This window comes from Mustelus asterias, chromosome 18 (genome assembly GCF_964213995.1).
Source record: "Mustelus asterias chromosome 18, sMusAst1.hap1.1, whole genome shotgun sequence".
NCBI lineage: Eukaryota > Metazoa > Chordata > Chondrichthyes > Carcharhiniformes > Triakidae > Mustelus > Mustelus asterias.
The window spans coordinates 55381775-55396515 of NC_135818.1; the positions used below are offsets into that span (position 1 = coordinate 55381775).

The window sequence follows — 14741 nt, forward strand, 5'->3', positions numbered from 1 at the left end:
GCTGGAATCTCTCCTCATTCCTAATCAGATCAGAATCCATTACTCACTAATCTCAATGTGAATGTTTTCCTTTCAGAATTTTGAGCGTGTGTACCACAGAGAATTTACAGATTTTTCAAGGCTCATATCATAAGTCAACAGTGGGGCTGAACTTTCTTCTTTTAATAGGCCAAACATTAGCTCTATAATGGGCCACCTCATTTTGCATGCTTGGTTGTAACCACGTTTAGATTTGAATTTCAATAGAATCACACGAAACAGTCGGAGACATTCAGCCTATTCTAGCTCTCAATGAGTCCTCCTCTCTCGCTCTTTCCCGATAACCTTGCAGTAATTTTCTTTTCAAGGAGAGGTCCAATTTTTAAAAAACTTTTTATTCATTCGTGGGACATGGGCGCCGCTGGCTGGCCAGCATTTATTGTCCATCCCTAGTTGCCCAAGGGTAGTTGGCCTATGCAGCAAGTTCTGCTGTTGTGATCCATACTCCCTTGGGAGCTGGAAGTCAAGAACACTGCTTATCATACTTCAATGACTACAAAATAGATATTGGTCTGACTCCGTGGCTCTGGAGTCACATGTAGGCCAGACCAGCTAAAGACGGCAGATTTTCTTCCCTAAAGGGCAATAGTGAACCAGATGGATTTTTCCAACAATCGACAATGGTTTCATGGTCATCAATGGATCCTTAATTCCAGATATTTTCTTTTGAATTCAAGTTCCACCACTTGCCATGGCGGGATTCGAACCCGTATCCCCAGAACATTAGCTGAATTTCTGGATTAATAATCTAGTGCTAATATCACTCGGCCATCGCCTCCCCTTTGCTATTGAATTTTCCTCCAGCACTCTTTCAAACGATCCATTCCGGATTATAAAACTCCACCGAGTTGAAAAGAAATTTCCTTTTTCTCCGACTTTTTTTGTCAATCACTTTACATTTGTGTACTCTGATTCGTGACTATCCTGCCAGCGGTAACTGTTTCTCGCTACGTACTCTTTCAAAATCCCCATCATTTTCAGCACTTTTACTTAAATCTCCCCTTTAATCTTCACTGTCACTGAGGAACACAATCCCAGCTTCTTCAGTCCCCCCCCACAACAGGAGAGGCATGGTGGCACAGTGGTTAGCACTGCTGCCTCACAGCGCTCTATACCCGCATTTGATTCTAGCCTCGGGCGATTGTCTAGGTGGGGTTTGCACATTCTCCCTGTGTCTGCGTGGGTTTCCTCCTGCACTCCAAGGATGTGCAGATTAGGATTCCTCCGGCCCTGCTGATGGCGAACCGGCTGGGGGTGGGGGGGATGTATACAATGGTAACCATACAATCCCTACGGTACAGAAAGAGGCCATGCAGTCCATCAAGTCTGCACTGACTCTCCAAAAGAGACTCCCACCCAGGCCCTTCCCCTATCCTATCCCCGTACCCCATGCACTTATCACACATCTTTGGACACTAAGGGGAAATTTAGCATGGCTAATCCATCTAACCTGCACATCTTTAGAGTGTGGGAGGAAACCCACGCAGACACGGGGAGAACGTGCATGCACAAAGGCTCCCAAGGCTGAAATCGAACCTGGGTCCCTGGCGCTGTGGGGCAGCAGTGCAAACCATTGTGCCACCGTGTCACCAGTCAATAGCAGCGGAACCAGAAGATCTCACCAACAGCCAATGGCGGGCCATCTCCACTGCTGCAAAACACGCGCACACGGAAAATCCTGCCCAGTAGCTGAGATGTAACTCATAAATGTTTAGCTTCATAACTTTTGTATTCTTTGACAATATTTGTAAGCGCAGTAAGAAGTCTCACAACACCAAGTTAAAGTCCAACAGGTTTATTTGGTAGCACAAGCTTTCGGAGTCTTAGACTCCTTCTTCAGGTGAGTGAGGAGTTGTGTTCACAAACAGGGCGTATATATAGGCACAAACTCAGTCTACAAGATAATGGTTGGAATGCAAGTCTTTACAGGTAATCAAGTCTTAAAGGTACAGACAATGTGAGTGGAGAGAGGGCCAAGCACAGGTTAAAGAGATGTGTATTGTCTCCAGCCAGGACAGTTGGTGAGATTTTGCAAGCCCAGGCAAGTCGTGGGGGTTACAGATAGTGTGACATGAACCCAAGATCCCGGTTGAGGCCATCCTCATGTGTGCGGAACTTGGCTATCAGTCTCTGCTCAGCGATTCTGCGTTGTTGTGTGTTGTGAAGGCCGCCTTGGAGAGCGCTTACCCGAAGATCAGAGGCTGAATGCCTCTGATACAATATTTATTTCTTTACAATGTTTGTAAAGCCAAAGATCCCTGTTTTATCAGTCTGTCCTGCCACCTGTTATGCGATTCCTCAGGTCTCCCCATTCCTGCACCCTCTATTTAAAATGTTCCCATTTAGTTTATATTGACTCTCATTACTTTTCCTTGCAAAATATATCAGTTCACTCTTCTCTGCAATAAATGTCATTTGCCACGAGGCTATCCATTTCACCAGTCCATCTACATTGGCTGCGACTACCCCCCTCCCCCCAAATCTCACCTGCACACTATGTTTCCATGCATTGTGTCCTTTTTTAAAAAATGAACAGATACATAAACAGAAAACGTAATGGAAATCTGGAAGAATTTATTACGCTCGAGTGAAAGACTTTCAAAGCACTATTGTAGCTCCATCATGCATAAGGTATCAGAGCTGCCTCATGATTGGAATTAATCTGGGATTCCACACACTCTTTTATATCATCTCCTGGATGTGAAATCACCTGGCAATCAATTGTGGACCATTTCTTGTTCAATCTGCAGTGGCTGTGGCACAGTCATAAATCTTATGCATGAATATTCAAGCAAATGAAACATTCTTCATATTGCACTGCCATCCAAAAAAAAATGCATGCACAATAGAGAGAAAATATGAACCACAATATACCTGTTCAAAATGATAGATACCAGGGAATAGTCTGGGCAGCAACTAATCTTCAGGTCTGCACTTTGATATAGGTCTTGTTCATCATTCCTTGTAATCACTTTCTTTTTCCATTATTCAATATTTATTTCACAGTTTATGCCTTCACGTCTGTAAGGATTTTGTTGGTCAGATAACCAGCTATTCTCTGCCTCTACTTCAATACCTAAGAACTGGGATAGCATGGTGGCACATTGCTGCCTTACAGTGCCAGGGACCCGGATTCAATTCAAGCCTTGGGTAACTGTCTGTGTGAACAGTTAGTGCCATTTGTTCGCCACTGAGAACGAGGCAGCTTGGTGGCACAGTGGTTGGCACTGCTGCCTCACAACACCAGGGACCCGGTTTCAACTCCTGCCTCGGGTCACTCCCAGCCACAGATTACTCTTCCCTGCAGGGGCAAGAGAGCAGGAGAGATGGCTGTTGCCGGTAGCACAGTGGTTAGCACTGCTGCTTCACAGCTCCAGGGTCCCGGGTTTGATTCCCGGCTCGGGTCACTGTCTGTGTGGAGTTTGCACATTCTCCTCGTGTCTGCGTGGGTTTCCTCCGGGTGAACAACAAAGAACAAAGAACAGTACAGCACAGGAAACTGGCCCTTCGGCCCTCCAAGCCTGTGCCGCTCCTTGGTCCAACTAGACCAATCGTTTGTATCCCTCCATTCCCAGGCTGCTCATGTGACTATCCAGGTAAGTCTTAAACGATGTCAGCGTGCCTGCCTCCACCACCCTACTTGGCAGCGCATTCCAGGCCCCCACCACCCTCTGTGTAAAAAACGTCCCTCTGATGTCTGAGTTATACCTCGCCCCTCTCAGCTTGAGCCCGTGACCCCTCGTGATCGTCACCTCCGACCTGGGAAAAAGCTTCCCACTGTTCACCCTATCTATACCCTTCATAATCTTGTATACCTCTATTAGATCTCCCCTCATTCTCCGTCTTTCCAAGGAGAACAACCCCAGTCTACCCAATCTCTCCTCATAGCTAAGACCCTCCATACCAGGCAACATCCTGGTAAACCTTCTCTGCACTCTCTCCAATGCCTCCACGTCCTTCTGGTAGTGCGGCGACCAGAACTGGACGCAGTACTCCAAATGTGGCCTAACCAGCGTTCTATACAGCTGCATCATCAGACTCCAGCTTTTATACTCTATACCCCGTCCTATAAAGGCAAGCATACCATATGCCTTCTTCACCACCTTCTCCACCTGTGTTGCCACCTTCAAGGATTTGTGGACTTGCACACCTAGGTCCCTCTGTGTTTCTATACTCCTGATGACTCTGCCATTTATTGTATAACTCCTCCCTACATTATTCCTTCCAAAATGCATCACTTCGCATTTATCCGGATTAAACTCCATCTGCCACCTCTCCGCCCAATTTTCCAGCCTATCTATATCCTGCTGTATTGCCCGACAATGCTCTTCGCTATCCGCAAGTCCAGCCATCTTCGTGTCATCCGCAAACTTGCTGATTACACCAGTTACACCTTCTTCCAAATCATTTATATATATCACAAATAGCAGAGGTCCCAGTACAGAGCCCTGCGGAACACCACTGGTCACAGACCTCCAGCCGGAAAAAGACCCTTCGACCACTACCCTCTGTCTCCTATGGCCAAGCCAGTTCTCCACCCATCTAGCCACTTCTCCTTGTATCCCATGAGCCTTAACCTTCTTAACCAACCTGCCATGTGGGACTTTGTCAAATGCCTTACTGAAATCCATATAGACGACATCCACGGCCCTTCCTTCATCAACCGTTTTTGTCACTTCCTCAAAAAACTCCACCAAATTTGTAAGGCACGACCTCCCTCTTACAAAACCATGCTGTCTGTCACTAATGAGATTGTTTCGTTCTAAATGCACATACATCCTGTCTCTAAGAATCCTCTCCAACAACTTCCCCACCACGGACGTCAAGCTCACCGGCCTATAATTTCCTGGGTTATCCCTGCTACCCTTCTTAAACAACGGGACCACATTCGCTATCCTCCAATCCTCAGGGACCTCACCCGTGTCCAAAGAAGTGACAAAGATTTCCGTCAGAGGCCCAGCAATTTCACCTCTCGTCTCCCTGAGCAGTCGAGGATAGATGCCATCAGGCCCTGGGGCTTTGTCAGTTTTAATGTTCCCTAAAAAACCTAACACTTCCTCTCTTGTAATGGAGATTTTCTCTAACGGGTCAACACCTCCCTCCCAGACACTCCCGGTTAACACGCCCCTCTCCTTCGTGAATACCGATGCAAAGTATTCATTTAGGATCTCCCCTATTCCCTTGGGTTCTAAGCATAATTCCCCTCCTTTGTCCCTGAGAGGTCCGATTTTCTCCCTGACAACTCTTTTGTTCCTAACGTATGAATAGAATGCCTTAGGACTCTCCTTAATCCTGCCTGCCAAGAACATCTCGTGACCTCTTTTTGCCCTTCTAACTCCCCGTTTGAGATCTTTCCTACTCTCTCTGTATTCCTCCAGAGCTCCATCTGTTTTCAGTTGCCTGGACTTAACGTAGCCTCCCTTTTCATTTTAATCAGATCCTCAATTTCCCTGGTTATCCACGGCTCTCGAATCCTACCTTTCCTATCTTTCCTTTTTACAGGCACATGCCTATCCTGCAGCCTTATCAATAGTTCCTTAAAAGACTCCCACATGCCAGACGCGGACTTACCCTCGAACATCCTCTCCCAATCAACATCCACCAATTCCTGCCTAATCCGGCTATAGTCAGCCTTCCCCCAATTTAGCACCCTGCCCGTAGGACAGCACTCATCCTTGTCCATTACTATCCTAAAGTTAACAGAGTTGTGGTCACTATTTGCCACATGTTGCCCATCCGAAACTTTGACGACCTGACCGGGCTCATTTCCCAGAACTAGGTCCAGTATAGCCCCCTCTCTAGTCGGGCTATCTACATACTGTTCCAAAGAACCTTCCAGTATGCATTTTACAAATTCGTCCCCGTCCGGACCCCCAGCCCTCAGCACTTTCCAGTCTGTGCCAGGGAAATTAAAGTCCCCCACTACAACAACCCTATGTTTTCTGCACCTATCCAGAATCTCCTGACATATCCTTTCCTCCACTTCCCGTGGGCTGTTGGGTGGTCTGTAGTACACCCCCAGCATAGTGACTGCACCCTTCCTGTTTCTGAGTTCCACCCACAGCGACTCAGTACATGACCCCACTAAGTTGTCTACCCTCTGCACCGCGGTAATATGCTCCTTAACTAATATCGCTACTCCCCCCACCTTTTTTAGCCCCTCCTCTGTCTCGCCTAAAACACTTATACCCCGGAATATTCAGCTGCCAGTCCTGTCCTTTTAACCAAGTTTCCGTCACCGCAACCACATCCAAATTCCGCATAAGCATTAAGGCCCTAAGTTCGTCTGTTTTACCCGTTACACTCCTCGCATTGAAGCAGATGCACTCCAGACCTCCAGGCCCAGTCAGGTCCTCCTCCTCCAGAGTGCTCCTCTTCTTAGATAGCCTTGCCCTGGCCCCCAGCTCAACCCCAGCCTCAGTATTTACTGACCTCCTGTTTTGTTCCCCACCCCCCTGCCACACTAGTTTAAATCCTGCCGAAACACTCTAGCAAAACTCCCAGCCAGGATATTTGCTCCCTTCCAGTTAAGTTGCAACCCATCCTTTCTGTACAGTTGCCATCCTGACTTGAAGATTTCCCAGTTATCTATGAATTTAAAACCCTCCCTCTTGCACCGGGTGCTCCGGTTTCCTCCCACAGTCCAAAGATGTGCGGGTTAGGCTGATTGGCCAGGTTAAAAAAATTGCCCCTTAGAGTCCTGGGATGCGTATGTTAGAGGGATTAGCGCGTAAAATATGTGGGGGTAGGGCCTGGGTGGGATTGTGGTCGGTGCAGACTCGATGGGCCGAATGGCCTCCTTCTGCACTGTAGTGTTTCTATGATTTCTATGGTAGTGTACTAGTGATGGTGTATCCCTTTACAGGCCCAGCTTGGTCCTTCTCCAGTGTCTCCTCTTGGACTTGTACTGATCTTGTAGCCGGTTTTCATGCGGATCCACTGTGGAATCGGCTGGTTCTGTTTCATCTTCTTAGCGAGGAATCGCTTCATCCTGAAGGTTTTGTGGGATGGCATGGCCGCACGTCCACTCCGGGAGGAGGGATCGGCCGCAGACAGGCAGCGGACCCCCCCCCCCGACCATAGGATGATCTGTGTCCTGCCCCCCCCTCCTCCTCCCACCCCCCCTCCCTCCTCCCACCTTCCCCCCCCACCCCCCCGACCAGAGGATGATCTGGGTCCCGCCCCTCTTCTCCTCCCCACACCCCCCACCCCCCTACCCCGCCCCCCGACCAGAGGATGATCTGGGTCCCGCCCCTCTTCTCCCCACAACCCCCACCCCCCTACCCCCTCTCCCCCCCCCCCCCCTCCCCGACCAGAGGATGACCTGGGTCAGAGAGCCATTGGAGGCTCTGGCCCCGCTCTTCGGAAGCTGCAGCGACGACTTTTAGTTTGCAGGTCGGTAACAGCGCGGACGTGGATCGGGCCAGAAGACGGTAAAGTGGGATTTGGCGGTAGGGTTGGGCGCGTGGTTCATTAAGTCGATTTAAATGCATGCAAACTTTACCGCGATTTTGCGCCCGAAGACGGGCGCGAAGTTTTGGTAAAATCGGGCCCTGAATGTTCTCCCACACCTGCGTGGGTTTTCTCCGGGTGCTCCGGTTTCCTCCCACACTCCAAAGATGTGCGGATTAGGTTGATTGGCCATGCTCAATTGTCCCTTAGTGTCAGGGGGATTATCAGGGTAAATGCATGAGGTTACGAGGATAGAGCCTGGATGGGATTGTTGTTGATGCAGGCTCGATGGGCTGACTCTCTGGTTGGGGGGGGGGGGGGGGGGAAGAGGAGGAGGGAGACGGGTCAGATGGCTCTCTGGTAGGGGGGGGCAGGGGGGTCCGCTGCCACTCTGCATGTGATTGGTGGGGGGGAAGGGGGGCAGGGGGCCACGATTGGTCTGGGTAGCCGGTGGGTGGGGCGGATAAGGGGGACAGTTATGTTGCAGGGGTGGGGCAATGTCTGTGGGAGCGGGGGGGGGGGGGGGAGGGGGGGAGGCATTATCCGGCCCAGGAGCCATGTGGCAGGGGAGCATTTTTCTATGTTTTTTTACTGTGCAGTTGAAGGCTTCAATCGGAGCAGCAGGGTTTTGGGTGCATTCCGCCCTGCCCACAGGTTTCTGCAGCGCGATTCAGAATCGCTGCTAATTTTCAGGCAGAGTGTGTATGGGGGCGCCTGGGAACAGGTCTAAAAGTCGGATCTGAAACACTCCCAGATTCAGCACTTAGAATCAAAATGGTAAAATCGGGCCCATGATCTCAATTAAACCTGATGAGGAAACAATTTGGGAAAGTAAATCCTTGGCATTGGCAATTAGAAATAATGCTCATCCCATTTGTTTTTTTACTATTGAAGATAAAAAGGTTAAAATCTCGCAAGCAGAATAATTTCTACCTCTTCAAATCATAACTGAATTAAACTGTACCAGAAGAGTTTTAAATATTTAAAGGTACGGGGAGAGTTTTCAAACCTCCCATCTTCTGTAAGATTCTCTCGTCAATTTGTAAAACTTTTTTAATGTTTGCGTCAGTTTTACTTTTTTTTATTCTTCCAAGGGATATATGTGTCGCTGGCTAGGCCAGCATTTATTGCCCATTCCTAATTGCCCTTGAGAAAGTGATGGTGAGCTGCCTTCTTGAACTGCCGCAGCCCAGGATGGTCAGTGGCTTGGAGGGGAACTTGCAGGTGGTGGTGTTCCCAGGTATCTTCTGCCCTTGTCCTTCTGCAGTAAGAAGTCTCACACCAGGTTAAAGTCCAACAGGTTTATTTGGAATCACGAGCTTTCGGAGCATCAAGTGATGAAGGAGCAGTGCTCCGAAAGCTCATAATTCCAAGTAACGTTGTTGGATTTAACCTGGTGTTGTGAGACTTCTTACTGTGCCCACCCCAGTCCAACACCGGCATCTCCACATCTTGTCCTTCTCGGTGCAGGAGGTCGTGGGTTTGCAAGGTACTGTCGAAGGAGCCTTGGTGACCTGCTGCAGTGCATTTTGTAGATGATAAACTGAGCTGCCACTGTGTGTCATTGGTGGAGGGAGTGAACTTTTAAGGTGGTGGATGTAGTGCTAGTTGAGGGCGCTGGTAGTTCTGGAGCTTTTTGAGTGTTATTGGAGCTGCACTCATCCAGGAAAATGGGGAGCATTCCATCACATTCTGTACTTGAACCTAGTAAATAGAGGACAGGCTTTGGGGAGTCAGAAGGTGAGTTAATCACCACAGGAATCCTAGCCTCTGGCCTGCTCTTGTAGTCACAGTGTTCATATGGCTACTCCAGTTACGTTTCTGGTCAATGGTAACCTTCAGGATATTGATAGTGGGAGCAATGGTAATGCCAAGGGGCAATGGTTGGATTCTCTTGTTGGAGATGATCATTGCCTGGCATTGAACGCAGCTTGTGATGCAGAGTGCCCTGCAGGTCAGCACCTTCCAAGGCTAAGTTTGCAGTCTTTCTGATCTCAGCTTTGGCAGTCATCATGATTCGAAAATGGTCTCAGTGTCTCCAACCTGGGAGAGTGCAAAAAGAAAGTCTTTCATCTGTTTTGTGCCGTAAGATCCTCGATTATTTGAGTGTCACTGAATCGCAGCTTATGCTGTGACTTCACTATGGGACAGAGCGATGAAGCAGACCCCAAATCTACCTCAACCCAACGGGGATTGAACCCCAACAAAGACAGAAACTGCTGGAAAATCTCAGCAGGTCTGACAGCATCTGCGGGGAGAGAATAGAGCCAACGTTTCGTGTCGCGATGACCCTTAGTCAGAGCTCAATGGGGATTGAATCCCATTCTGTTGACGTTATTCTGCATTACACGCTATCTCTCTAGCCAGCTGAGCTAACCAGAGCCACTTTGTGCCTTATTACATCTCACAAGAAAGCCTCAGAGGCCAGGATTTTACCGGGGAACCATAATATCGGCTGGGTGGGCAGGGCTGGATTATCCTGGCCATAATCTTTCGAATCAATGAATTACTCTTGCCAAAGTTCATTGGCTTCAGTTACATCATCAAACGCAGCAGCAATTTTGTGCACAACACGGTCACACAAAAGGCACAGGGTTAAAGCTTCACCACTTCATTAAAATTAATACAAATCCTAATAATCAGGCAGCATAATGGCACTGAATGTTAGAGTGATAATATTTAGTGCCCGAGAGGAAGGAAAGACACAAATTTAAATCATTCAGCTATGATGAGCAAGGAGACACTGTGTGAAGTCTTTAACTCCTACAATGTAAATTGGAGGGCGAAATATGCTCAGTCAGTGCTTTGTGCCTCCTGGCAGCTTACTACAGGGGACATTTGTGATATTCTGGGAATAAGTCATGTGGCCATCATCCCAACAGTAAGATGAGGCAAATTGATGATTGGAGAAGTTCCAAGAAAATAAATTGGAAACATTCAAATACATGAATTGTCAGAAAAGATTTCCAGTTTTTTGTTGCAACTCCTCAAATAAAAGTTGGTTATCTTCTGCCGTGTTACTCTGTATGTATTTTCATACTATAATAGTAAACACTAAATCGCTTATTTATGTTTAAAGTTTATTTATTAGTGTCACAAGAAGGCGTACATTAACACCGCAGTGAAAATCCCCTGGTCGCCCACTCCAGCGCCTGTTCGGCTACACTGAGGGAAACTTTAGTGTGGCCAATGCACCTAACCAGCATGTCTTTTGGACTGTGGGAGGAAACCAGAGCACCTGGAGGAAGCCACACAGACACGGGGAGAATGTGCAGACTCCACACAGACAGTGACCCAAGCTGGGAACCTGGGTCCCTGCTGCAGTGAGACAGCAATGCTAACCACTGTGCCATCGTGTTGCCCAAGTATAGTCTTCTTTAAGCTTAGTTTATCTAAGCAACCAGCGCTTATTTAATTCTCTGCCATTTGTTCATGGTATCCGGACTCTCAGTAATTTCTTCCCATATTTTAACAAGTACTCAGGCTTTGCATGTTCCTTTGAATCATAGTTTTAAAATTCCCCTTTATAACTAAGCTAAACTTTTAGTGATGCCTACTAATTTAGTGCCCCTTCTGCTATTCATTTCAGGATGAAGAACGTATTCATTGCCTCAGATATTTCGCCAATGAAAGGAGTGAACTGATCAAAGAACTAGGAGAAGAATTGGAAAGTTGTGTGGGCAGACTGAAGAACGATGTAGCAAAAATTATTCGAAGAAAGAAAGAACTGCAGATTGATGCAACAGCATTGGCTTAAACCAAAAACTTAGAACGGAAATTGTAATCATATTGTTTACATGTCAGCGGTTACATAATTAAAATAAAGCTAAGACATTTCTCTCATGTTTACCAGGCTTTGGTAATAATTCTGTTTTTATTTTATTGTTTCTTGGAATGCTGGTGATGCTGCCAAGATAGGGGTTATTGCTCCGAGACAGTGGTAGTGAACCGCATAGCATGATGTCTCAAGGTTGGGTATTGCAGGGATTCGAACCAGGCCCGATGAAGGAATGGTGATATGTTCACCTTGGGATGATTTGTGACCTGGCTGGAACAATGTTCCTGCTCTTATGCTTTCTTGAGGGTTGAGTCATGGGGTTGGGTTGGTTGCTGTAGAAATAATTTTGATGAATTATTGAAGTGTAACCTGTAGATAATACCAGAACACAAAAATTATGAACATACCAACATCCGAATTAGGAACCACTCAGCCCTTCGAGCCTGCTCCTCCATTCAATAAGATCATGGCTGATCTGATTGTAACCTCGAGCCCACATTCCTGCCCACCCTGATAACCTTTCATTCCCTGGGTGATCAGGAATCGATCTAACTCTTCTATAAAAATGTTCACACTGCCTTTTGAAGAAGAGAGTTCCCACAACCCCTCTGAGAGCAACACTTGAAAACAATATTAGCTCTTTAAACTCTCCCACTTACCCAATTCCAAGCTTGTGTTCAGCTTTCTTATTGCACTCCATTCCATTAAGAGTAGGAGTAGGCCATTTGGCTCCTTGAGCCTGCTCTGCCTTTAGTCAGATTATGGCTGGTCTGATTGTGGCCTCAACTCCACCTATCTGACTACTCGCTATAACCCTTGACTTCCTCATCCATCAGTAATTCATCTAACACGGCCTTGAATATTTTCAATCACCTAACCTCTACTGCTCTCTGAGGAAGACAATTTCACAGAGAAAATAAAATTCTCCTCATCTTGGTCTTAAGTGGGAGATACCTTATTGTTAACCTGCGTTCCCAAGTTCTAGTTTGCCCCACAAGGGGTAATACCCTCTCAGCATCCAATCTGTCCAGTCCCCGCAGGATCTTATGGGGGCGATTCTCCCCCAAAAAATTCTAAATGTTTAATTTGCGGGAAAACTGGAGTATTCACGCTGTTTGAATCTCCCACACTCTGTGCACTGCAGAGGTCCAATGCAAAATCATTAGATTTCAGGAGGAGGGGGTTATTCCCACCCGGGAGGCTGAAACCAGTGTGTCTCTGCGTATGCGCAGTGGCCCCAAACTGTCAGTTTCCCTGTTAGCTGGCTAGCCCAGAGCCCCCGCAGTGCTGCTCCCCCAAATTCTCCCGACTCCGCCGACCATTCCCAGGCCCAGCTCCTCTCCCCTCATCCCCCAGCTGACCCCCCCTCTCCCTGGCTGATCCCCCCCGCCCCCCGCCCCCCCCCCCCCCCCTGCCGCAGGCAGACATCCCCCTGGCTAACCCCCTCCTCCCCCCCACCGATCGCTGGCCTCCCTCCTGCCACCATCGATCCATCGAGAGTGGCAATGAGACTCTCGACCCCCCCACTGATTGCCCCCTAGGCCCTGCCCCCCACCAGGCCCCACCCCCACCAGGTCCCACCCCCTGGACACTGCCCCATGCCTGGTGGGCAGTGTCAAGGTGCCCCCTGGGCATAGGCACTTTGTCCCTTGGGCAGTGCCAGGGGGCCCAAGCTGGCACCACCAGGGTGCCCATGCCCAGGGGGCACCGCCCCCCCCAACTGCCTGACCCCCTGGGGGGCCCCGATTGGCCCCCCTTCACTCCAGCGGAATCATCTTGCTAGTTCCCCGAACGTGGGGACCTATTGTAAACCCCACTAAAGTGAAATGCTTTGGTGGGATGAGAGATGCTGGCGGGCCCAGAGAATTCACTCCCACGCCCACTAATCACATTGAAATAACATTAAAAATAGATGTAAATTATTTACCTGGTGTTCCTGCCAGTTTCCAGCGTGGCTTTGACGACGGCGGAAATCCGGCATGTGCGAATCCCGCACGTGCCCAGACGCGAGATTCTCCCACCCCGCTGCACTGGAAAATTAGCGCGGCGGGATTGGTGAATTGCTCCCTATATGTTTCAATAAGGTCACCTCTCATTCTTCTAAGCTCCAATAAGTATGCCCAACCTGTTCAACCTTTCATCATCATTTCCTTTTAATGTAGTTTCCCATTCCATCACAACCAATTTGCCTCTCAAAATCTTTGTAACTTCCTTCATTTAGATTTAAGGCCCTAATTTTGATTGAATTGCATCGCTTTCAAACTTAACGTAAAATTCGTGCACATTACTCTTCTGCTTTTAATTTAGCCTCGAGCTGCTTATAGTTTCCAAATAAAAAAAATTTTCTCGTCCTACCTATTTCATTGGTACCTACATGGACAACTGATCCTCCCTCCTCCACTGTGGGTTTCTCTCCAGCTGTAAGGAGCTGTCCTGGCACCGGGCAGGCAACATAGCCTTCTGGGCTTTGGCTCTTGCCTGCAGAGAATGGTGTCTATCTCCCAGACTATACCATCCTCTGCTACATTTCATTCCTATTAACTCCACCCATTGAATGACTTCCTCTACCACAATGTCATGGTCAGTCATTCATCCATCCCACAGCCCATGCTTTTGCCCGTACAGGCTGAAAGAACCTCAGAACTGTAAGGACTGAGGCTCCTCCACTTCTACATTCCCGATCTCCAAACCTGCCTCACTCTCAGTCACATCCCCCTGTGCCTGATCATGCACCAAATTCGAATCATAGAATCCCTACAGTGCAGAAGGAGGCCATTTGGCCCATCGAGCCTGCGCCGACGACAATCCGACCCAGGCCCTATCCCCGTAACCCCATGTATTTACCCAGCTCATCCCCCTGACACGAAGGGGTAATTTAGCATAGCCAATCAACCCAACCTGCACACCTTTTGAAGTGTGGGAGGAAACCGGAGTGCCCGGAGTAAACCCACGCAGACATGGGGAGAATGTGCAGACTCCGTACAGAGTCTCCTGAGGCTGGAATTGAATCTGGGTCCCTGGTGCTGTGAGGCAACAATGCTAACCACTGTACCAAATTAGATGACCCTATCCTAGGGGGTGTGACTGCCTCCTGGAGCAAAGTGTCCAGGTAACTTCCCCCATCCCCCCTTCATCCCTGATGTGTTTCAGTGTCTGCAGCTCAGCCTCCAGTTCAAAGTTTCTGAACTGAGGTTCCTCCAGCAGCAGGCACTTACTGATGTCGTATTTGCCTTGGAACTCAGAGGTGTTCACAAGCTCCCACATTCAGTGGCCATGCATCACCTGCCCTGCCAGCTTTATAGCGATTAATTAATTATCTTACTGATTCAATTTAATTAATGTGTCTAATCCTGCCGGTCCTTCTATATTTATTATTTCAATCAATGATCTGCTTATCCCAACTGAAATTCCTTAGTTAAGATAAATAAGACATACCAGCCAATCTAATAATTTTGCTATTATTAGTAATCTT

At 48.1% G+C, this 14741-nt stretch overlaps 1 protein-coding gene across 1 annotated transcript in view; it reads left to right on the plus strand.

Moving 5' to 3' along the window:
- The window catches only part of LOC144506761 (kinesin-like protein KIF28), an 80161-nt gene extending 68913 nt beyond the window's left edge, over positions 1–11248 (plus strand). The window contains exon 22 of the mRNA XM_078233118.1: positions 11081–11248. Coding sequence (XP_078089244.1) covers positions 11081–11248 — 168 coding nt within the window. The remainder of the gene's footprint in view (positions 1–11080) is intronic.
- The last annotated feature ends 3493 nt before the right edge of the window (positions 11249–14741 follow it).